This window comes from Prunus persica, chromosome G1 (assembly GCF_000346465.2).
Source record: "Prunus persica cultivar Lovell chromosome G1, Prunus_persica_NCBIv2, whole genome shotgun sequence".
In the NCBI taxonomy this organism is placed as follows: domain Eukaryota; kingdom Viridiplantae; phylum Streptophyta; class Magnoliopsida; order Rosales; family Rosaceae; genus Prunus; species Prunus persica.
In genome coordinates, this window is record NC_034009.1 from 35,625,201 (window position 1) to 35,649,431 (window position 24,231).

At 36.2% G+C, this 24,231-nt stretch overlaps 5 protein-coding genes and 1 pseudogene across 7 annotated transcripts; 2 read left to right on the top strand and 4 right to left on the bottom strand.

Annotated features, from left to right (window-relative positions):
* On the top strand, window positions 251-5,715 carry LOC18789684 (trihelix transcription factor GTL2). Of its 3 annotated transcripts, none has more exons than XM_020560704.1 (3): window positions 251-1,309; window positions 1,436-2,774; window positions 5,289-5,715. In XM_020560704.1, the coding sequence occupies exons 1-2, from the start codon at window positions 885-887 to the stop codon at window positions 2,739-2,741; spliced, it is 1,731 nt and encodes a 576-aa protein (XP_020416293.1). In that variant the 5' UTR covers window positions 251-884; the 3' UTR covers window positions 2,742-2,774; window positions 5,289-5,715. The 3 variants fall into 3 exon arrangements, with proteins under 3 accessions (XP_020416293.1, XP_020416331.1, XP_007224165.1); XM_020560742.1 differs by lacking the exon at window positions 5,289-5,715 and adding an exon at window positions 3,062-3,136; XM_007224103.2 differs by lacking the exon at window positions 5,289-5,715 and having other exon boundaries at window positions 1,436-3,025.
* On the bottom strand, window positions 3,415-4,792 carry LOC18790574 (trichome differentiation protein GL1). Its single transcript, XM_007226859.2, has 3 exons — window positions 4,392-4,792; window positions 4,156-4,285; window positions 3,415-4,011 (listed from the first exon to the last, which is right to left on the bottom strand). Exons 1-3 carry the CDS (start codon window positions 4,522-4,524, stop codon window positions 3,435-3,437), a joined length of 840 nt encoding a protein of 279 aa, XP_007226921.1. The 5' UTR covers window positions 4,525-4,792; the 3' UTR covers window positions 3,415-3,434.
* LOC18793268 (transcription repressor MYB6) lies at window positions 10,248-11,645 on the bottom strand. Its single transcript, XM_007226528.2, has 3 exons — window positions 11,404-11,645; window positions 11,187-11,316; window positions 10,248-11,106 (listed from the first exon to the last, which is right to left on the bottom strand). The coding sequence occupies exons 1-3, from the start codon at window positions 11,534-11,536 to the stop codon at window positions 10,518-10,520; spliced, it is 852 nt and encodes a 283-aa protein (XP_007226590.1). The 5' UTR covers window positions 11,537-11,645; the 3' UTR covers window positions 10,248-10,517.
* On the bottom strand, window positions 14,091-14,956 carry LOC109947389 (annotated as a pseudogene).
* LOC18792937 (transcription factor WER) lies at window positions 15,665-16,970 on the bottom strand. The gene is made up of 3 exons (XM_020555824.1): window positions 16,772-16,970; window positions 16,539-16,668; window positions 15,665-16,427 (listed from the first exon to the last, which is right to left on the bottom strand). The coding sequence occupies exons 1-3, from the start codon at window positions 16,902-16,904 to the stop codon at window positions 15,947-15,949; spliced, it is 744 nt and encodes a 247-aa protein (XP_020411413.1). The 5' UTR covers window positions 16,905-16,970; the 3' UTR covers window positions 15,665-15,946.
* Window positions 20,871-22,282, top strand: LOC18792773 (transcription factor MYB6). The gene is made up of 3 exons (XM_007224394.2): window positions 20,871-21,047; window positions 21,138-21,267; window positions 21,388-22,282. Exons 1-3 carry the CDS (start codon window positions 20,915-20,917, stop codon window positions 22,010-22,012), a joined length of 888 nt encoding a protein of 295 aa, XP_007224456.1. The 5' UTR covers window positions 20,871-20,914; the 3' UTR covers window positions 22,013-22,282.

Genomic DNA, 24,231 nt, shown 5'->3' on the forward strand with positions numbered 1-24,231 from the left:
AATTAAAGCCTTCTTGCTAATATTTCTACAAAATTAAACTATACTTCAATTTGAAAATTTATTTACTTTTATTAGAAAAGAAAAAAAAAGAGTTACTAATACATTTTCTTGTCAAATGATTTCTTTATATATTTTAATAAAGTACTTTGGACATAATTTTATTTAAAATTAAAATATTTAATTCAAAATTAATTGGAATTTAGTAGAGGTTTTTTTTTTTTTTTTTTTAAAGAGTAAAATGTGTCCACATATGTGCACCAACCTACAAATTATATTATCAATATACCACATGATTTTTATCGCTTTTATTTTTTACAATGATATTAGAGGATAAAGAGATTTTCCTAATAATAAAAACAGAAGATAAAGAAACTTGAATTAGTTTTCATGGTAGTCAATTTAAAAGAGAAGGATAATTAATTAGCTGAATTTTATTTTATTTTTTGTCTTTTTTACGTCTTATTAATCTTTTCCTATTTATTTAATTATTGCTAACTAAGTAAAATAGTAATGTTTTTATATTTTTATATTTTTTAATGAGAAATATTGTTAATTTCTGAAAAAATATTTCATGAATAATTTTCTATAAAAATTAAATAAATAAAAAAACACTCACAAAGAACAGTAACCTGACTAGACGAGCTGCAATCTTATCCTTCCCTACAATTACTCCCTGCAGGTTCAGTCTGTTATGTGTTTGAGCCTTTGAAAAGATCTTTCTGTTAGGATTTCTTTCCCAAGAACAACAAACAAGGGATGAAGAAGAAAGCCCTAAACTTTACTCCTCAACTTCAAAAGTTCAACTAGCATTGCACCCCCAACAACACTTTCAAATTAGAAAAAAGAACTGTTCTTTTTTCTTGGAAATCTTGGAATAAGAAGATATGCAGTCTAATTTTGACATATCAGAGATTGGTAACCAGCAACACTTGATGGATATTAGTAATTCTTGCTCACCAATTTTGCCCATGTTCAATCATCAGAAGCAAAACCCCCACCACCCCCATTTCAATCAACAACTTGAGCAGCCTGAGCCATATCATATCAGTCACCTTGTTCATCCCACTCCCATTACCCACGACTTGTTTCAACGCCAGCATCTTCAAGCATTGCAGCAGCAAGGAAGGTTGCACTGGCAGCTGGGTCCTGTAAATTTCAAGCTTGGTCTCAATGAGAACAGTGGAAATGGAGAAAGTGCTCTGCTTGGCGCTGGTTTGTTTGATGATGAAAATGGAGACGACCCTCGATTGCTTCAGAGTCGAATGCATAACTTAGGATTCAAAAGTTGGCAAACCCATGAACCCATGTGGTAAAATTCTATTCATAACATTCTTAATGCACAGATTTACGTGCTTTTGTTGTGCTTGTTCTTTGTTTTCTCTGTTTTTCATGTTGCTCCTTTTTTACATAGCACGTGTTTGTGTTAATGCCGCAGCTGGAAGCCTCTCGATGCAGCAATTCCCGAGACCAACAGAAAGCAGAAGGAAGCCAATGAAGGAGATATATGCAAGGACTTGGAGAACAAATACAGGCTCTATGGTGAGCTTGAAGCAATCTATAGCCTTGCAAAGATGGGCGAGGCTAATCAAACGGGCTCTGGCTCTGCACTCACTGGTGAAAACTCCCCTAAAAATGTAGACTTGCCTGTGCCTTTTTGTGATCCACATGACCTCAATGTTGCTCCAACTGCTCAAGTTAGGGTGGATAATGGGTCGGAAGCCTCCATCGGAGAAGAGTCTTCGCCGAGGAAGATTGAGAAGAGGAAGAGAAAGAGGACAATGAAGAAACAATTAAGTTCAGTGATTAGCTTCTTTGAGAGCTTGGTGAAGCAGGTTATGGATCACCAAGAGAATCTTCATAAGAAGTATTTGGAAGTGATTGAAAGAATGGATAAAGAGAGGAGGGAGAGAGAAGCTGCATGGAGAAGTCAAGAGGCTGAAAACCATAAGAGAGAAGCCATTGCCAAAGTCCATGAACAGGCTCTGGCTTCAAGCAGAGAGGCACTCATTGTTTCTTACATTGAGAAAATCACTGGCCAAAGAGTCAATCTTCCTTCAAGGCAAGCCCCATTGTTGTTGCAGCCTGATAATTTAAATGAACCCCCAGTGGAGGAATTGACACCCTTCAAAATTGATCACACAAATAGCAGATGGCCTCAAAGTGAAGTTAAGGCATTGATTCTAGTGCGAAGTAGTATAGAATCAAAGTTTCAGGAACCAGGGGTGAAAGGGCCTGTTTGGGAAGAGGTCAGTGTTTTAATGGGTTCAATGGGTTATCAAAGGAGTGCCAAAAGGTGCAAACAAAAGTGGGAGAACATCAACAAGTACTTTAGAAAAACCAAAGACAGTGCCAAAAAGCGTCCTCATAATTTCAAAACTTGCTCGTATTTTAATCAGTTGGATCAGCTGTACTCAGGAACACCCATCACCGCCCCTTCATCTTCGTCTTCCTATTATTCTAGTAACCCTTCAGCTAGCATGGATGATAACATTCCAAAGCAAGGTTTTTCAGATCTTTTGGAAGCCTTCGTTGCAGGGAGAGAGGCAGGAGTTGCACATAATCTGTCTAGTGGCAATTTTGAAATCTCTGAAATGGGGTCCAATAGGTTGGATTTTGATGGCATTATTGGTGGTAAGGTAGAAGATGTGCAAGGAGACCTTGTGAAGGAGAAGGAAAACCGTGAGGATGACGAGAACGTGGATGAAACGGAAGATACTGATGATGATGATTCTGATGAATGAGGTAGAGCATGACCATCAGACAGAAATAGAAAGGTACGTTAGATTATCACAGCCTGCAGTTCTTTTATGAACCTAGGAACTGAAGTGTTTTCAGATTCATTGACGTTCATTTATTATGCTATTTGCTTGAGTTTCAAGCCTTCTTAAGCAGTTTATAACTTTTTACTGCTGATGGAGTTTGAAGTTAAATTAAATGCTTCTTTTTAGGATATAACATATTGATAAATTTTGGAGGATGTCTTACCATATGAAACTGTTGGCTAAGTCTACTAACTCATCAAATTAGTAACTCATATTCATATGTATGTTACTCAACCCAGCTTCCACCCACTCACATGTAACAACTGCAACTGGATACCAGCTCCGGATATCATTGTATCACAAAATGACCTGTCATTTTCACTTCAGTTGGTCATAGGTGCACGTGCAATTGAAATTCCGAGCAACCTCAATGACCACTTGTTTTACCAAAATTGGTAATGGTAAATGCTCAAGACACAGTTTCCATTTGAGGTAAAATCTAAAAGACTTATCCTTTAAGATATCTCCCAGAAAAGGTTGTGTAGTTGGATTGGATTCTAACAAAACCAAGAGAGCTTGGCAAATACATTGAAAACATTGAATGGAGGATGTATGATTAGAAAATCTACTTGGCCATTTGAATTGGTATTGACATGCACAGTAATAGAAGAATCAAGGACCAAATGCTGCTTCGGGAAGACAATTGTCGTCTGCTGCCCAATCATTTAACCACTCCTGCAATTTCAAAGGAGCTTCGGCAGTTGAGGTTGACATTAATGACCCGTTTCTACACCCACTTGTGCAATCAAAAATCGTGGTATTCAACTCGCAAAGTTTGGAGAAGTCAGTATGTAGAAATTCAGATATGCCAAGTTCGCCTGCATTAAGATCCCTTATGAAGTTCCATGTCATATCGTTCTCTCTAGTGATTGGTAAGAATCCATCGCTGGAATCTGATTTTACTTCCATATTCGTTGCTTCAACTCCAGAGATAAATGGTTCTGCTAATGTATTGGTAGTGCCAAGCTGTTCATTATTGATGCAGCTTGTTGGTGTGAGTCCATTTTGGATGAAGTGTGAGTCCATTTTTAACGATGGGACAGCTTTTTCGGTGTCCTTGGTCGTTTTCCACTCATTTCTAGACCTTTCTGAGTGGCTTTCTTGTGCCTTTTTCCTTAAAACAGAGTTCCAGTAGTTCTTGATCTCATTGTCTGTTCGGCCTGGAAGCCTTCCAGCTATCAATGTCCATCTACAGGTATCCAAAAAAGGAAAGTAAAAAAAAAAAGCATACCTGGTAGTATTAATAAACGAAGCAGCATATGATGAGAAAAACCTTAACAGTTTCAATGCTAGTAGCAAGCAATATATAGTAATTGAAGTGACAGGCCAGTACCTGTTGCCTAAGAGTTTGTGGAGCCTGATGATGAGGTCTTCTTCATCTTCTGTAATGTTCCCTCTCTTGATCTCAGGCCTCAGGTAATTCAACCAGCGAAGTCTACAACTCTTCCCACATCTCTTTAGACCTGCATCCAATAATACATGTTTCTAATTGAACAATGTTCTATCATTTTCATAATCATTCATGCATCGAAATTAAGAAACTTGTGCGTAAAGTCAAAGTCGGCTCGCCTGTTTCCCTTGACAGTTTCTCCCATCTCCCTTCGCCGTGGTCTTTGACGTACTCTATGAGAATCTGGTCTTCAAGAGCAGTCCAAGCTCCTTTACTCAGTCCATCCTTATCACAACGATAGCTTCTTCCCATTTCTCTCTAACTTGCTCGGTTCTGTCTCTCCCCCTCTCTTTCTTTCAGAATTGCACGTTATTGCGCCAGTGTCTTTGGAAGTGACTGATTTTATATAGATGGTTTGTAGTTCAATCTAATCTTATTATATGAAGACTTAGAAATTTGTGAATAATTTGTATTAACTGTTTAACAACGTGGCTAGAATCAACATAAAGAATTGAACTTACTGCCAAATGATATCACGTTTTAAGATTTCATGTCTAATGAGGTCATGATTAGCAGTGATACATGTACAGCCTTCTAAATCTGTACATGTATTGATTACAGATATAAATTATAATTAGGATTATTCTTTATACAATTTTGATCTTCACTTTTACGATGTCTTCGATTAATGCAGAAAAACTCATGTAATAGATGAGAAAAACAGATTCAAGAACAACTTGACATATTTCTCTAAACTGTTATTAGGTGCATATATAAAATCCTGAATTAACATGACAAGTATTATTTGGTTTTATACAAAAACAATTGATGTGGATTGGTTTTATACATTCTCCTCTGCACAAAACAACTATTAGTGGTTGTAGTTTTTGCATCATCAGTTGGAATTGGATATATTATCTAGATTCTGACAAGTATATATGCATTATGCTTAATTATTTGCTAATTAGGTAGTATTAATTAGCTTAATGAGTTGTCTATGCAAGTTTTTAAGCTACAAAACAAAACAGGGGCCGGCTTGATTTTGATTCTTTGGCCCTCCAATGGGAATATCGCAGATGAAATGTAATTGGAAGGCAAGGCATGCATGCACACAGAGACTCAGCATATTCAATCGAGCTGTTGCATTAACAATTATAAGCTCTGAATCTGAAAATGAGTGACCTTTTTTGCAACTTGTACGTGGAGGTGGACGCATCAGAATTGAAATTAATATTGTTTTTATTTATTTATAATGTTTGGCTTTACTCAATCTAGAAATGCCAACAGAAAAGAAAAATAACAAAGATGGTAGGGTTTGTGGCTGAGATAAAAGGTTTTTTTTTTTCCCCACTTGCAAACGAAACGACCACAAATTTCCAAAGACGTAGTCGTTATATAGTTCTTGCTGTGAGGGACCCCAATTCAGTGGGTTTAAGTAGATAGATCCAAGTCTAACACAGTTGTTATCGTCTGATCTGATGTTTTGTTGTATTTGTTCGGAAAGTCGAGCTTTAGTTTTAAAACACAATATAGTTTACTAATTTGGAAGATAGTAATACAATTTCATCTAATTAGCATAAGGCAAAAGACTAAATTGTGGTACCTAATTTTACAAAAATATCATTAAAACATATCAAAATTACACACAATGCCACTCCTTCTAAGGCAAACATACTATGCCACATGTTCATATCTAGCCAATCATATCTCGCCGCCGGCCACCACTGCCGGAATCCTGCCGCCGGCCACCACCGCCGGACTCCCGCTACTGGCCACCTGCCACCACCATCGTTGGCCGCCACCGCCCGTCGCCGACCACCACCGTCGGACTCCCGCCGCCGGCCACCTGCCACCACCACCGTTGGCCGCCATCGCCTGCCACCGTCTGTAGATGACCAACTCCGTTGCCCTTTATTCACCTTTAAAAAAAAGATTGTGTCATTGAATGGACTCGAACCTTGACCTTCAAAGGAGGAAGGCTCACTCACAAACCACTACACCAAACTTGATTTTGTAATATTTATTCAATTATACAATATTTATATAAACAATCAATGGTTTATTAAAAAAAAAAAAAAAAAAAAAACATTTCAACACTTATTCACACAAAAACTACAAATAAAAACATAAACTGCAACAAAAATATAATGTAGATATCAATTATGTTAAAAAAACAAAAACAAAAACGAAAACAACTACAAAAACAATTGTAATTAAATGAAAACTGCAATGCAGTTTCCGGTTTCCAAAAGTCCAATTTTGAGTTCTCTTGCTCTTAGGTAGTTCTACTCTTCTCTTGCCCACCTAATTCCTCATCTAGGTAGCTTCTACTCTTTAAATTGGTGAGGTTGAAGACCAAGGAAAGAGCAAAAATCCAATTGTAATTAAATGAAAACTGCAATGCAGTTTCCAAAAGTCCAATTTTGAGTTCTCTTGCTCTTGAATAGTTCTACTCTTCTCTTGCCCACCCAATTCCTTATCTGGGTAGCCTCTACTCTTCAAATTGGTGAGATTGAAGGCCAAGAAAAGAGCAAAAATCCAATTGTAATTACAAAAACTGCAATGCAGTTTCCGAAACTGTAATGTAGTTTGTTCAAAACTATAATGCAGAACTTGTATAAAATTTTACTGAACTAAAGCTTAAATGGTATTGCAAAATATCATATGAATTTTTATTTATTTATTTTTGTTTTGTACCCAAGGGAAAATACAACAGAACGACTCGGTTGTATGTGTCAATTAACTATTAGGATTGAGAAGCCACGTAAAATCAACACCACATATGTTCCCCTGTGGCTTCGGTGGCTAACCCACTATATGAAAAACATTACAGACACGAGTTACAGGCATATGGAAACGAAACTATTGGTGTAAAATTGAAGATATTGACCTTGTGTGCATCTACATCAGTGTAATGATGAGCAGTATCATAAGAAGATACAAACCCCTGGGACCTAAGAAACTTGTAAACATGTCCACGTTTGCTTCCATTCCAGTCAGTGAAGCAAGAATAGATTGCAACAAAAGGCAAAATGAGAGCAAAATCTACATCAAATACTTCAAAATCAACTTCTCAAACCAAAACATAACTACAAAATTGAAATAAGAATTTGATCTAGAAAACATATACCTTACCAGATTAAAAACAGAGTTTCGCGTGAGCAGAAGGAAGATGAGAGAGAGGGTGTCGTTGTCGATGGAGCAAATAAGGAAGAGGAGAGAGAGCGGTGTCGTCATCGTTGATTGAGCGAAGAAGGAAGAGGAGAAAGAGATGGCGTCGTATCTTCGATGGAGAGAAGAGGGAAGATGAGAGAGAGGGCGTCGTCGTCGATGGAGTGAATAAGGAAGAGGGGAAAGAGAGGGGCTGAGATATGGTTTTAAACAAAAGGGTAAAATTGTATTTTATCTTTATAATTTAGACAGGCCCAACGAATTTGGGCCTCCTCTTTGGCTTAATCCAAAATAACAATTCTTTTCTAAGTATTAAAACCTAAACAAAAATACCAAATGTCTCAAATACTAATTAGTAAAGTAAATTATGTCTAATACCTAATTTTTCTGAGGTTTTATTACTTATTTATTAGATTAATGATATCTCATTTGTCTTCGTAATAAGTTTGTACCACAAAACAAATGTTTCTTATGAATTACACAAAATAATAATGATGTCATTTATTTAGGTCTGAAATAATGATATCATTAGGTAGCTTAAATAGTTTTTTTGTTGTCAAATTGGAATCTCGAGCCTTTGCATTTATGGATGGTGCATTTATTTGCATTTCGCTAAATATATGCCATTGCAATAATCTAATAACTTAAAATAGGTTTATTATCACAAAATGTCCATAAAGTTTATGAAACTATCAGATTGTACCCTTAATGTTTTTTTTTTTGTCATTCGTGGTCCTCAAGGTTATTATATGTGATCAGAAATAGTCCCTGCCGTTAGGTTCTGTAAAAAACTTTGTTAGTTTCTTCCCCTCATATTCTTTTTTTCTTTTGATCGAGAAAGTAATTTGCATTCCCCTCATAATCAGATTGCAATGGATCTGTCTTTATTTTGCCTTCAAAGAAATTACGCATTCAAGACTTTTGGAGTTTTTTCATTTCATTTGGATTTGAATATTCATTCAACCATGGGCAATTTTTCATCCAGAGAAAAGAAGATTGCGTAGAAGAGAAAAAGAAAAAAACTTGATGATGTGTCTTGTTCTAAGGGATTAGATTATTGCAATGCTCTAAATTTAGCAAAATACAAGTAAATTACACCGACTCTAAATACAAAAACTTAGAATCATCCAAATTATATCTTAAATAGTTAAAATATATTCATGCAAATGAGGTACTGTTAATTCCCAAGAAGCACTTGTACTAGAAGAAATATACATCATCATTCATTAATAGCTCAGAACGTCTCACACGCGACTGATGCTAGTGCTACACTTTTTTTATTCTCTTCGAATGCAGGTTTTTGGTCTGAGTTGTTGTAAAGTAAGGACCACGTGACAGAATTTCCCTTGAAAACAAGAACAATCTGATGATGATTTTGATTATCTTATGAAATTGATTGAAAATAGCGACCGTGTGTGATTGGGTTTGGACAAAACAAGATGAAGCTGTCAATTTTAAATGTCTTTGAAAGAAATGTGAATCACATTACTTGATCTTACAAATGTCATTGCATCCTTCTAGGTCAAATGTCAAGCTGTTGCTGCGCAATGTCGTTTGTCCTTTTCTTTGGTGTGCATTTGTCTCAAGGGTCTTGATCTTCATAAGGAAGCCACCGTGTGGGCCTGCTATAGTCCATGATTAAGAAAGTCAGCTTATGGTGGGCCTTCAGTCTGAAATCATAAACTTAGAGCATCTCGAATACCAATAGTCGTAGCAAATTAAACTTTTCAAATTGAAGTTTATTAACTTACGTGACAATTTGAAAAGCTTTGTTTGCTTGCTATTTTAATATTTTTGTGCATCAACAAACTCTTCAATTTAATTAATGCAATATTATAAAAAAGAATAAAAAATATAAAAATATATGAAAAATATCTATGTATTTATTGTTTGAAAAAAAATAAATAAATAACATGTTTTTAATATTTTTCAAGGTAAGTTGTATTTTCCTAAAGTAAAATTAAATGTTTTGAAAAGCCTATGTTACCCTTCATCAAAATTAAAAGAGAAAACAAATTGTGTCATAGCCTCCCACCTCTCTGTCCAATTCGCAGCCCCCTCCGTCCAGTTCACAGTCCCTCTCTACCGCAAACTTAACCTAAAAGGCCCCAAGAAATTCTTGACTCGCAGAGATAAGGTTTTGGACCCATGGAATGTGATGATAAAAGCCAACTATTAAATAAAGTGATTCTCTGTGAGAGAGAGAGAGAGAGAGAGAGAGAGAGAGGAAAAGAAGGAGAGGGGGTAGAGGCAATGCAGCCAAGGTCTGCAGTCGTCTTCTTTCTTTTTTTGAATTAATTTTGTTTCAAGGGTAAAATTGAAACCTAATGTCTAGCTGGAAAATAATTTAATTAATGGAGGAAAAAAAGACACATGTCAATATATGAATGGAAGTATCACCAGCTGACATGTTGATACTGTATCATTCTATAATTTTTCGTTGGAGAGGGTTTTGATGATGTGGCTTACTTATTTTTGCATTCCAATACTGTTGAACAGTCTGTTGTTATTAGGACCCTTTAAGCTTATTATTTATTATTTATTTTGTTTTATTTTATTTTATTCATATATAATGTTTGTTGGCTGTGGGCACCCCTTGTATTTTTTTGTATTTTAATAGACCCAGAAGAAAATTAGAGTAAATTTGAGAGTGAATAATCTAATACATCAAAACTTAGTTTTATTCATGTTCGATGTCTAAATAAAAGACAGAACATATTACACTCTCAATTTGTCATTGTGCACTCCCAAGTTCGAGCTCAAGACTTGTTCCACAAAGAGTGCATGATGACATTTCAAAAGCGTGAATTGCAATACCGTAAAACAATACCAATAATCCAACTTGCTGCCATACTCGGATCGGATAGATGAGATTATTATTATTTTCCCCAAGAATTGCTCATGTACAAGATGCCAAGTGGAGACAGACAGAGAGCGGTCAGTCTGATTGACTGCAACTATTTATGTCATAACAAAAATTAAAAAAAAATAAAACAAAGACTAGCTTAGGAGGAGGTTCTTAATCAGCTTAGTTTATTTGAAGTAATCTAATCCAGACAAACTGTTGAACCCAAAGTGCATGAGATTCCAGAGAATCGAGCTAGCTAGGTTATGCTTATGGTCAACATTATTAATTAATGGTGGAAACAGTCATCATCTCCCATCCAATCCTTGTAATCCTCAGAGAACCACAGAGGTGCATGATGAGACGATGCCCATTTGTAGTTCTTTGAGCCCTCATTGTTGTCGTCCAACTGATGGCATATTTTCCAGAATTCTGAATCTGGGTTGTTAATTCCAGACATCAAAAGCTCCCCGACGTCGAAATCCAACATGAGGTCCTCCGAAGCTGTCGTGTCTTCTTGTTCAGAGCTGTAGTAGTTGGCAGCAGCCGCCTTCTTCTTCGCCACCAAGTCCCCGTGATTTCCATCGGCGTGGTGAGGAAAGATGGCTTCTTGTTGTGCGTGTGGGGTGACAAGAACCTTGTTGAATCTTAATGCCTTTGTACGGACTGCAATGTTGGTCGACGGTTGAGTTTTATCTGTGGACGTTGGTAACTTGGTGCTCTTGTTTCTCTTCTTCTTCGTGTTGTCGTTAACAGCACCAGAGGATTGCTTTGTTTGTTGATCCGTACAGTTCACCTTCTTCCCTAAGGTTGTGTTCCAGTAGTTTTTGATCTCATTGTCTGTTCGCCCTGGGATTCTCCCTGCTATCAGTGACCATCTGCAAATTAATTAACACCCAACATATTAAGAAAAAAGAAAGAAGAAAAAAGGGGTGAGAAATTATAAAGAGTAGAAAACCTGTTGCCTAATAGCTTGTGTAGCCTAATGATGAGATCCTCTTCCTCCTGAGTTATATTTCCCCTTTTGATATCAGGTCTAAGATAATTCAGCCACCTCAGTCTGCAGCTCTTTCCACATCTCTTGAGACCTGCACCAAATTGACATCTTGTTAATTTAATGAACATTATTTATAAGGCTTGTTTAAATTGACAAATTATTCCTGCACTGCACTCACCAGCTTCCTTTGGGATCTTTCTCCATTTTCCTTCTCCATGGGTTCTGATGTAATCTGTGAGAGTTTGGTCCTCAAGAGCAGTCCAAGCTCCTCTGTTCAGTCCTACCTTAGAGCAACAAGGAGTTCTTCCCATTTTTCCAAACTTCGGCAAATTGGCAATCTTAATTATTCTTATCGTATATATGCCTGTCTTTTGCAAAAGATATATAGCTATACCTTTTCATATGGGATCTTGAGATAGCTATTGGGGGATGGAGTGATAGATCTTGGTACAAATCAATCTTATATATAAGTGAATCTTTCATTAAATAACTTAAATTAACATATGTTTTCAATTTGGAATTAAAAAAATCTCCACTATATGCATAAAAATTATAACCAGTGGCAGTGCTACGTACAATAGTAAACTATATTCACTGCATTGGGCTTTGCTAGGACTAGGACGCAATCAATCTCACCCTTTTTAATTTGTTGTTGTTTGCAGTAATTATATTTTTGTTTTTGTGTCTAGAAATCTTACATTAAAGTGTCGGTGAAATCAGTGAGGCATAGCTTAATTGGTTGAACTACCATTCATATAAATAGAAGTTCAAAACTCCCAAATACTCAATAAATATGTAAATAAATCCCCTCCACCAATCACCTAAAGTGTCTGCGAAACAAATAAAAAAAATTTCTACAATGTGCTGTCAAAAGCACATGTAGAATAGCAGCGAAATATAAATGTAGTCGTCCCTACATGCTGCGTTATAAAAACAATTAATATATATCTCATCTCCCTTACATAGATTGGGGCGTGTTGGTGGATGGATACGTGCCTTAAGGGTTGTTTGTTGTCTTTACGCGAAACTCTAGGTCCTGCTCTCTCTGCGTCAATGGGTAGGTGCGACTTTGATATAATTACAAGGATTATTATTATTATTATTATTTGAAAGAATAGCGATAGGATTTTTATTGATAGGAAAAACATAACCAGTACAAAAAATTGGGAAATGTTTTTGGAATTAGGCGAGTTTCTCTACACATATGGGGCTCGATCGTCGGTCTAACTGAGTAGCCTTACATACTCAACTGCAAGTAGAAGCATGAACCTAATCACTGATAAAGTACCCCGTCTCCCTAGGATCATAATATTGTATGGAATTCACGCACATTAGTCAGCATTTATCTGCCCTATATCTTGGTCATGGTATGGACTCATGTGCATATAAAAAATGCGTAGATTTCTACTAGCCTCAATGGAGGAGTTGGTATAATAATGGTAGCAAAGTTTGGAAACGACAGAAGGGTAGTAGAGATATTGATGAAGGATGAGTCCATGCCATTTGCAATAACTTTCAAGCAAACGACTGTCGTATTGGTCAAGCAAGTTGGGTGGTAGAGAGGGGTCCCTAGCAAGCAGGAATTGAATTGCTCACCCCTTATCAGGAAATAGTTTTTCTCATAATTTACTTATCCCACTTCCATTTCTAGCGGTGGATCCACCTGTTTCTAACAAGCTATTTACTCCTTTCTGTAACTGCCACTTCTCCCCCACACTCAATTTAATTATAATGTTGAGAACTCACTTCTCTCTCTCTCTCTCTCTCTCTCTCTCTCTCTCTCTCTCTCTCTCTCTCTCTCTCTCTCTCTCTCTCTCTCTCTCTCTCTCTCTGTGTGTGGTTCGTTGGTTTGTTCGATTGGTCTGCATATTGGCATGGGAATAACACATATGGGAGAATAATGGCATGAAGTACAAATTAGTGTATTTAATTTATTTTAGTGACAATATTACAAAGTTGATGATGAATCACTGAATTGGCATGAATCATTAATGTGGAAGAGTGCGCAAAGTTGAACTTGGAAGAGGTAATTATTGGTACAATTAACGGTTTTTGGGGGGGCGCATAATTGCATTATAATTAAATCAGTAGTTTATTGCCTACACACTACACATCTACTAAAAGTTTTTATCAAAAATAGCCAAAATTTACCATAAAATTTTCATAAATATCAATCTTCATAAAAACTTTCAAAAATAACCTAAATAGACTTGAATGCCCTCAAACTAAGTGAGTGGGGCCAACTTTTATTTTTTCTTTTAAGAACTTATTTGTCCAGATTCTAAAACAATTTGCATTATATGACAATAGAAAGAACCTAGGATCCTAGATTACATCATCGATGAAGAAAAACTAATCCAAATATGATACTCAATAAGAAAAACGTAGCAAAGAATATACATTTTAACCAAGTGCAATTTGTTAAATTCAAAGAGACAGGTCAGCGGCCCACTATTAGCAACATTGATATTATCCTCAACTTAACCATATGTTTAGCATGAGAATTTATCAAAAATAGCCAAAACTTGACCCCAAATTTTAAAAATGTCAATTTTTATAAATATTTCAAATACAGCCAAAAACTCACCTAAATAGACACAAATGCTTTCAAATTTAAAAACTCATATAAACCTGAAAAAAAAAACTTTAAAATATTTTTTAACCCACGTTTATATAGAAGAACATAAGTTAATTTATATCATCCTATTTATTGATAAATGAATATATTTGTTCTCAAAGGGTGATGCCATAAATTACGTACAGTGTGCACAAGAGAACACACTCGATCAAAAGTAACCCAAGTAAACTAAAAGTATCAATCCAGCACAACATCAGTAAAATAGCTAATACTTAATAATCTGCAATCTATAATCTGCAGCATACAAAATCGCTTCCACCAATCTTAGCTTCCAGAGCTATAAAATAGTTGCTTCCATCGTGACCAAGAATATGGAATCTCTCCAGGATAAATTTCCCTTGCTTGTATTTCTGGCTTTTCTCCGGTGCTGACTCATATTGCTACTCCACCACATGAAACACAAGATATGTTAGCAACAGTATGTAATCATTCTCTCCAAGTGTGACATTTACAACTTTATAAAAAAAAATAATAATAATAAGTCTTTCCATGTCTGTAGTGAAATGACTTAGAAAGTATGTCATCAACAAGAGCAAGATGGGATTTTGCAGTACTTGCAGCTGTAGATGTTTCCTTCAAGATTGATCGCAAACAGTCTTCACGTGTCGTCACTCTACATCTTTAAGCTGTCTTAATTTATTTTCTGCTAGTTATAGAGGGAGAAGAATAGCAACAAAACCTATCGATTCATACTGTGTTGCACACTCTCTTATTTTCTTCTTTTTTCTTTGTCTGACTGGCTTTTATTTATTTATTTATGTGCGTTTTTGTTTTGAAGGTTTTTTTTTTTTTTTTTTAAGAAGACTTTTCCTATTGATAGGGACATAGCATACTAAACTCACACACACCGTACGGATGCTAGAACTCAAATCCAGGACCTTGTTTGAGGGAATAAATATTTCAAACCACTACACTAGTGAGTCCTTTGTGAGGATATTTAAATCTATTTAAGTGAGCTTTTAGCTATTTTTGAATTTTTTTTAAAAAACTGATATTTATAAAAACGAGGAGTAAATTTTAGCTATTTTTTATAAGAACTCATCTACTACAAGGTGCCGAGCTACCGTGTTAGGCTGTTATTGTACGTCGTCATTTAATATTTACGCCTTTAAGTAAAATGGTATAAAAGTCAATAAGAGACGATATCAAACATGAAGCACTTGGAAATTCTTTGCCCGTGCTATCGTCACACTATCACATAGACTACAAATCATCTATAATTTTTTTAGGACATATAAATCTATCTATTTACGTGCGACAATAACAGGGCAATAGTGGAGAAGGGGAGAGAGAGAGAGAGAGAGAGAGAGAGAGAGAGAATAATAGGATAATCAAATCAAATCCTTTTTTGTGTTATTGGGTTTGATCCTTTTATCTAAAATATATCGAGAAACAAAAGCAGTGGCCTTTTTTGTTAGGACGCTGCTGGCCCAAACAAATATATGATTGTCCACCCAACTCTTTTATTTTATGAGGCCTATTAAATTTGAATTTTGGGAAGGGATTACCGCCTTTGGTCAATAAAAATATAAAATAAAATAAAATTTAGACCAATGGCCAGTGGTTTCTTTTGGGTTGCAATTCAAAGATCCCAATAGCCAATTTTGAGGTGACGAACGTTTATGGATAGGAGGAGACGTGGGAAGGGGGGTTTTATGGCACTTAAGCTCTACATAAGTAAAGTTTATGTAGCAAAGAATCCCATAAAGTTTCAATTTCCTCTCTCCATTAATCCAAAAACCCCACATTGCAAAAGATGTATTTTAACATTGGACTTCATTAAGCAAAGTAAACACATACATTCACAAATTAAACTATTAACGTTTGTTTAGGTGACTCGATACAAATCATAATGTACAGGTCCCGCATAACATAAATCTACAACACGTAACACGTTATTACTGTAGAGTCTTATAAAACAAAGATACATGTCTCAAAGTTCACCCAAACAAATTCCGCCATATGTTTAATCTCTCAAGGGCATAAAACACAAGTTTTCCCCCTACCTAGGCAGCTAGTTTATTCGGTGCTACTATAATACAAGATTTTGATAATGCCAACACATACACATGCGCTTATTTTATTACATGATCCATTCTTCAGCTAAGTCCGTGAAAGCAGCCAGCTGAGCTCCAAAATCTGCCTCCACGTCATCGTCATGCATGGGTTTTGTACTAGAATATCCTCCGACTATGACCCCGGCAAACAAATTGCTCATATTTGAAAAGTCAGTGTCCAGAAACTGTGAAAGGCTCATTTCCCTCGTGTAAAAATTCATCCACAAGTCATGAGAAGAATAGTCTTCTTCTTCCCTTGTCGCCGATGACGATAGTGACCCTTCACTGCTTTCTGATTCTGCATTCTGATTATTGTATTTGGGGACGTTGCTTAATTTGTCTTCAGCTTTGGACTGTTGTTCTTGTTGTGGGTCTGAAGAGGCCTCCTCGGAGGGTCTACATGGTACAAAATTGTTTGGTAGTGGTTTCTTACACAAGTTGGTGTTCCAGTAGTTCTTGATTTCATTGTCTGTTCGCCCTGGAATTCTCCCCGCTATTAGAGACCATCTATACAAATCACAAAATATTAGAGTTCCTGTGTTCGAATATCCCCTTCTCCAATATCGTTTGTGTAAAAAAACAAAAAACAAATGATTTGAAGCAATTAGGGCAAGAGACCTGTTGCCTAAGAGTTTGTGGAGCCTGATGATTAGGTCTTCTTCATCTTGTGTAATGTTGCCTCGCTTGATATTCGGCCTCAGATAATTCAACCACCGAAGCCTACAGCTCTTCCCGCATCTCTTAAGCCCTGCATTCAATCAAACAAATTAAACCACCAACAATATTCCCTTCGATGTAAATAATCAGAATTGCCATTATTAAGTTCGAAAAATAATCTCTCTCAATATGACCTGCTTGTTTCTGAAGGCTACTCCATTTGCCTTCACCGTGATCTCTGATATAATCCGCAAGCAACTTGTCTTCTTGAGCAGTCCACGGCCCTTTCTTGACTCCCTCCTTTGAACAACACGGTCTTCGACCCATAATTGGAATTAAGCTTAGCCTGTCTCTATCTCGGCGACATGGTTTCCTGCCGTGTGGGGATGTGGATGTGGTGGGGGCGTCTGCGTCATATTCATTCTTATAGGCAGAGACCCAGCTGCGGGTTTATTTTTCAACAAGATCACTACAATAAAAAGCTTTAATTTTAATAATTAGAGAATGTGTGCTGTAAAGAACCACCTCTAATTATTATTAATTACTATATAATTAATAAAGTTGGTTTTACATTTTGGCAAGGGGTCATGTGACGAAGGACATCCGTAAAGTTCATGACAAGGCGCGGGGCCGAAGATTCATTCAACTACCATTCCAATTTCCAAATATTTTTTTTGAATCTAACTTTCCCCAGTACGGTCTTACGAATTTGAAAGTTGGTTGCTCTTTTTTTATTATAATTTTCCTCTCGTGTGAACGTACAAAAAGGAAATTAAAAGGAGAATGTCAAAAATGAATTTAGTCCAAAGCTGCACTCATCACCATTTGAATATATTTTAATCATGGAACGATGAGCTTCTAGAAGCTTAATTAATGAATGTGGAGTGTGGACCATATAGATAAGATTCCCAACTGTAGATATAAAATTTACTGTGCTTCTTACCCTCCCCATCTGTGCTAGCTCTGCTCTGCATTTTTCATGACCCCAATATCCTCTCGACGATCGATCGATCTCATTCACAATAAAAACAGAGCTAGCTGGAGCCTATAACTTAAGTTTTCTTATCCTATGAGTGTGTCGGTTAATACCATATATATATACCTTATCACTTTGCAGCCTTGCAGGTGCCCATAATATATAATGTAAAGCAGCAGAGAGAGCAGTCTCCATTCATTTCTGACAAGTAGCTACCTACAAAGTTTAAGTACGTAGCTAGCTAAAACAGTTGATAATAACCCAAAGAAAACAAACCATGCAAAACATTTAGACGACCCAGCTCACAAATTCTGTATGATTTTGTTGACTAATGCTCGCAAATTGGATCACCAGACCAACGAATGTGTTCCTCTGCATTTTTTATCGACTCAAACCCTAACAAGCTAGCTACCTCTGCGTTGATGGATATAGGATTGGTACGCTTCCACCATTTAGTAAGTTCCACACGACATGACAGATTCTTTTACTTTAAGGAATATTCCCACAAGTCACATGCATATTATATTTATATTGTAATTGTAAATGGAGGAGTTTTTTTTTTTTTTTTTTTTTTTTTTGAGATTCACTATTATACCTAATATAGGATCTCAAATTATAAAACAAAATCTCATAAAAAACTTCAAAACACTCAATAGGGCATCAAAGTAATTTAATAATGAAAATTAACTGTCATTTTTTAGGTTTTTTTTTTTTGAGTTTATTTATAGAAATTAAATGATGTATGATTTATTTATAATTTTAGTGCTAAGAATAGGTACATAACTAAATATCTCTTTTTATTATTTTCATTAATGGAACTCATCATTTTCTTGAGGGACACTACTAAAGGGACGAAAATTCGTAATGGTCCTATCCTGGAGGGCTTCTCCAAAAATATATCATTTGTACGTTAGATTTGATATTATTTCTTTACCAGTTTTGGTACTATATAATAATTTTTGCTTTTTTTGGTCTTGAAATAGGGCCAAAAATAAATAATGTACATAAAAGATACCCAAGGAAGAAGGAGCTGCCCCCTCAAACACTACCAAAACAATTTAACACACAATGGCTATAAATAAAATAAAAAAAACCTAGTCCTATTCGTGTAGGGTAGCGGGTGAAGGACGCTACCACCTGCTCAACTTACAAGTCTTAAACACAGTGCCAAGGATTGAAAGTTAGCTAGATGATATGAGAGATGATATGAGAGAGAGAGAGAGAGCCCATCAAATTAAGACCGTACGAATATTGAAAGCACAAGCTTTCAGTCTTTGATAATGACACCTTTTCCTTTCCTTTTCTTGCCTTAGTTTTTTATAATATTTTATTTTATATTCAACCGAAACATAATAATAATAATTAACTTATTAACATTTTTCTATTAATTAATCGGTGGTCCAAACAAGTCTCTGCCTCCACCTCATTAAAATTTGTAAACTTATATAACATAATTCGGGGAGAAAAAAAAGAGATCAAGATTGACAAGTTAGTTTATTTGGGTCCATTTTTCCTTCATCTTCCCCTTGGTTGAATTTCAGTTGAGTCGCGGGCAGTCATTTTTGGATTTTGTGTTTCTAACCTGTCAGAGTTAAACAACAATGCACATGTGCTCATTGGCAAACCCATTCAGAATTAATCCAATATAGTAATGGACAATAAATCAATGATGTCGTCGGCCATCAAAACCTCAATGAAATCGCTTTTCACTTATTCTGACGGAGCTCCATTTGGGGTTTTTTTTTCCTTCCCTCCGGTATTTTGTTTTTTATGTATTTTTGAATTAGGAGAAGTGGCGGTATTCTTTTTTTCTCGACTGAATTTTCTTTTTTTTCGGGTTTTTTATAATAAAGTTTTAATGATGTCACATGTCGCTCCTCTTGCGATTAGAATTTCTTATGTTTGTATTCGTTTTTTCAGCTGTTTAGTCAATGGAGAAATTAAGCCAAACTTTGTTATCTATAGATATTAGCTGTGAGGCTGCTAGCATTAAAAGAGACAACCGTAAAATGGGACTCTTTCGGAAAGTTAGTTTGGCAGGTGAAGATCCTTGTGGGCTTGACCAGACTATATGCATGGTATTAGGTCTTCTTTGATTAACCCTAAAATGGGAACAAGTTCACAACCTGGAAATTAGGTGCGGGCACAGACGTGTGAAAGTGAAACAATCCCTAGTTAGCATAATAATTTGAGACCCGTTTGTCAATGTACATAATTTCAAATTCCAATTAATGACATGTATCCAAATTTGGTATTAAAGTATTAAGTAATATTTGTAGCATATTCTTATTTTTATAAAAGATTGACTGATATGACAACTTAATATGGTATTAAAGTATTAAATTTATTTTCTGTACGACTTTATACAGATATATTTATTTTTTTGGGTTTAATTAGAGGCTGAATTATTATTATTTTTTGGTAACGGAGGCTGAATTATTTTAATTTTGTATATATGAGGCGCATGAAACTGTTGGTAAATTTACCCCTGCGTACTTGACGTGGAAGTGACAAAGTTGGTAGCCAGCAATATAATCACAAATTATAACTTCTATTTTTCAGCCCTTGTGAACATCAATACTGTATTGTGTCGGGACATGGCATCCATTGTGGGTCATTTCATTGAGGTTTGAAATTCCAAGTCTCCAAAATAGTGCATGCTGTCTATAAGGTTGTTTTTGTAATTCAATAGCACGAGTCGACAACATGTATGATAAAATTAGAATAATTTAACCGGTTTTTAAAATTTGTTGGCTTTAGGATGCAATTAAAGGTTCGAGGATTGGCACCAAACGTATTACCAGAAAATTAGAATGACCTAAGGAAACAAATCTCAAAGAAACTGATCTCAATCCCGAACAGAATTAATTGCTTCCTCGAACCAAGTTCACATTAGAAAATGAAGTTGCATAGTTGTAGGTGATAGAAATTGCGTGTGATATTCTGCTACTGTCTAAAATTCACAGCACAACAACACGTTGTCTCATTTAAAGAGCAGGAAATAATAATAACTTGAGATATCGAAAATCTTGAACACTCAGATTTTAGGCAAAGTAAATATATTCTAACAATTCGATATAAATGTGAAAGAGAGAGTGTGTATGCGCGCGCGCATGTATATGATAAGCCCTGGAGCACCAAATCCGTCCTACCACACAACTTGTTAGACTTTTGTTGGCCACCTCATCAGTGGCTTGGCCTTTTTGCCCTAAACAAGCAAAAAAATAATATTTCTCTCCGCAGCAGTCAGTTTCTTGCTTCCGGTAGCCTTCTGATTTATTGTGTGGGGGGGGCTATATAAAAGGGCACAAGTCCTCCTTCCTTTTTTCGCTGAGAGGAAGAGAGAGAAGGGGAGATCAAAATGGGGAGAAGTCCATGTTGCTCCAAGCAGGGATTGAACAGAGGAGCATGGACTGCCCTAGAAGATAAAATACTAACTTCTTACATCAAAGCCCATGGTGAAGGCAAATGGAGAAGCCTCCCAAAGAGAGCTGGTACTTTGCTTTTTCTGCATTTTTACTCTGTTTTTTTGCTCTGCTTTTTACTCTGTTTTTCAAAATTTGATGGTGTGTAACATAATGCAGGTTTGAAGAGATGTGGGAAGAGCTGTAGACTTAGATGGCTTAACTATCTGAGACCAGATATAAAGAGAGGCAACATATCCGGTGATGAAGAAGAACTAATTGTCAGACTCCATAAACTTCTTGGGAACAGGTGGCTCTCTCTCTCTCTCTCTCTCTCTCTCTCTCTCTCTCTCTCTCTCTCCCACAATTACATTATTTTTTGGGTTTTTACGAGCAATAGTTTCTGACCTTTGGTTATATAACTGTACAGATGGTCTCTAATAGCTGGAAGGCTACCGGGGCGAACAGACAATGAAATCAAGAACTACTGGAACACCACTTTGGGGAAGAAAGCTAAAGGAGAGCCAACTTCCACCGGTTCATCAAAAGAAACTTCTCCACCCCCAACCAAATCCAGAGCCAAAAGGCGAGAAATCGAGTCGAAAACAACGAAACCATCAGCAGCCGCAGCCGCAGCTACTCTGCCTCCAGTAATAAGAACCAAGGCCACAAGGTTGACCAAAGTTTTAGTCCCAACAATCCCTCAGATTCCTAGCGATGATTATAATCAGACGGCCAATGCTTCATCTTCCACAAACCCATCAGAGCTCCAAGGTCATCAAACCCAGTTGACAGATCAACAAGTTAATGCAGGGGATTGCACTAACAACTTGAACAACAACTATGGCTGCAACGACGAAGATGATGATATTGAAGCTAAGGGTGGGTTCTGCAATGCGTTTCAGTCTCTGCCACTAGACGAGGCTATGATCAATGCCACGTGGACGGGTGGAAACGATTGTGATCTTGAAGACTACGGTGCCACATTGGATTTAGATTCTTTGGCTTTTTTGCTTGACTCCGAGGAATGGCCATCGCAAGATAATATTTCCTAAACTAATTTGAAATAATTAATAAGTAAATAAGTAATAAAAGAGTGTGCATGTCATGTGTGACTTCTGCAAAACCATTAAACTAGGAGATCAACACACTAATTAATTACGAGTTCCTAATTAAGCTTAGCAGATTGCTTAATTAACTAATGGACAGCTAGCTTGTGTAATTCATATTTCATATTGATCTTAGTTGTTATGCGCTTTATGGTTAATTAACCCTGCTTGTAATATAATTATCATGGGTCAATGAAGACTTGCATTTCTTAAATACATGTTGCTCTTGCACCTGACAATAGAAAACTCTTCTTAGCAAAATAAAAAGAGACGATTAAAAACATCAAAGAAAACTTATTCTGAAAGCTGGTAGCATGTCATTGTTGTACCCTAAAATGATACTAAACTTGTTTTCAGGGTTCCAATTCACTGAAAACCAGTCTTTGTTAACATGTCAATTAGTCAATATATTATGTGTATATATATATTTTAATTTTTTTACTGTACAGTTAGACCAATAATTTGAGAGGTAGTTGCTGCTTAGGTCATTAATCATCTTTATGAAGGACTTACTTAGTGCAACTTTGCACCAACATGTGCCAAGCTGCCAACCCACACACAAATATTATGAGCAATGCGAGGCGTACCATATTTGCATATCACATAATCAATACAATAGGGTCCACTTTATTAAACAGGTGGTACACAATGTGGTATGACTATCATTTAAAAAAAATATTATTACCCGAACATACATAATCAAGAAACGAGAAACATGACCCTATGAATGTGATCAAAATAATGAAAGCTTGTATTTGATGAAGTGAGCAAATGGGGACTAAAGTCTCCGAATCCTGTGTGCCAAATGTGCGGAGCATATACAAGCATGAGCCCTACTAATTTGTCTCCTAAGAATTATGTTTTTGTCCTTATTTGTTTGTTTTGTTTTTTTCTTCTGCTTCAAGTCACTAGCCAGCATGTGCTTTTCAAGATTGTTAATTTGTGACTTGTGAGCTTTGAATTTCTGGTAGCTTTAAATGGGGGTAGGTTGGCTTGCTACGAATTAATATCTAATTTTCACTACTCGATTGAAAGTTTGAGGTAGGTAACGAAATATCTTTCCAAAGTGATGCATTAACCATAAATTAATATATATGCTAACTAAACCTCCCTCCCTTAATCATGCTTTGCAACTTCATTAATCATGACCAGAAGGAGGGGTTAGGTTATGGGTGGAAGCAGATGAAATGGTAATGGAAAATTATTTGCATCAAGCTTTAGCTGCCTTTCATATATAATTATTGATTTTGGAGTGTGTCTTTGTCGCAACTTTTGAAAGACCACATCTGGCTGGAGAGAGCGAGAGTTTGTCCAATTGTTTGAGGGGTAGGTCTGCCGATCGATCCCTTCAATCTCTGAATAAATTTGTCCCTTCATTATTCATTTATTTTTAAATGCCCTAGCTTTAATTTGTAGCTCCACCGTTTTTGTACGCAACAGAGAACAGGATCTTTGTTTCGACCAAACAAAAGAAAAGACAACAGGATCTCTGTCATACAAGTACAGTCCTACAAACAATCGTGCATGTTTCCTACGGGCAGTGATCATTTAGTTGAGATTGTTGATTAATTTCTAAGTTAATCATTTTGAGCAGTTGACATATTTTGTGGCACGCGGCATCACATCGTGAATTGTCATTTGCGGCACGCGCGCATTTTGCGTCATTAAAACCTGATTTTCTTCTTGTGTGTAAAACCCCAACATGGTGTGCTTTCACGTAATTGAAAGAAACCAACCAAGGGCACACGTGGGAGGAAAATAATACAAAGCTTCATAATATATACCTACACGTACATGGAAACCGAAAACTGATTATGAAGTTTGTTCATCCGCAAGATGTTACAGTCCAACCATTTTTAGAAGCTTCATTCTTCTCACCAAAATATGTTATTAGGCTAATCTTAAAAGTGAATTAAGAAGATTGTTCGGTGCTGGGGAACCGAAACTATTAATTGTTTGCAGATAATTACGTGAAGTAATTTATTTTAGACGCCATTAATTCAATTAATTAGTAAATATATATAAGTGCCTAAAACGTACCCTAACTGTAGGTTGGCTTGCTTAGTGTGGTTCATACAGAAACCAGTGCTGGGCTTTTCGAAGAGAGAAGATATGTTACGCCACAATTAAATTTGTAGGTATAATTATTGACCAATATGGGAAGG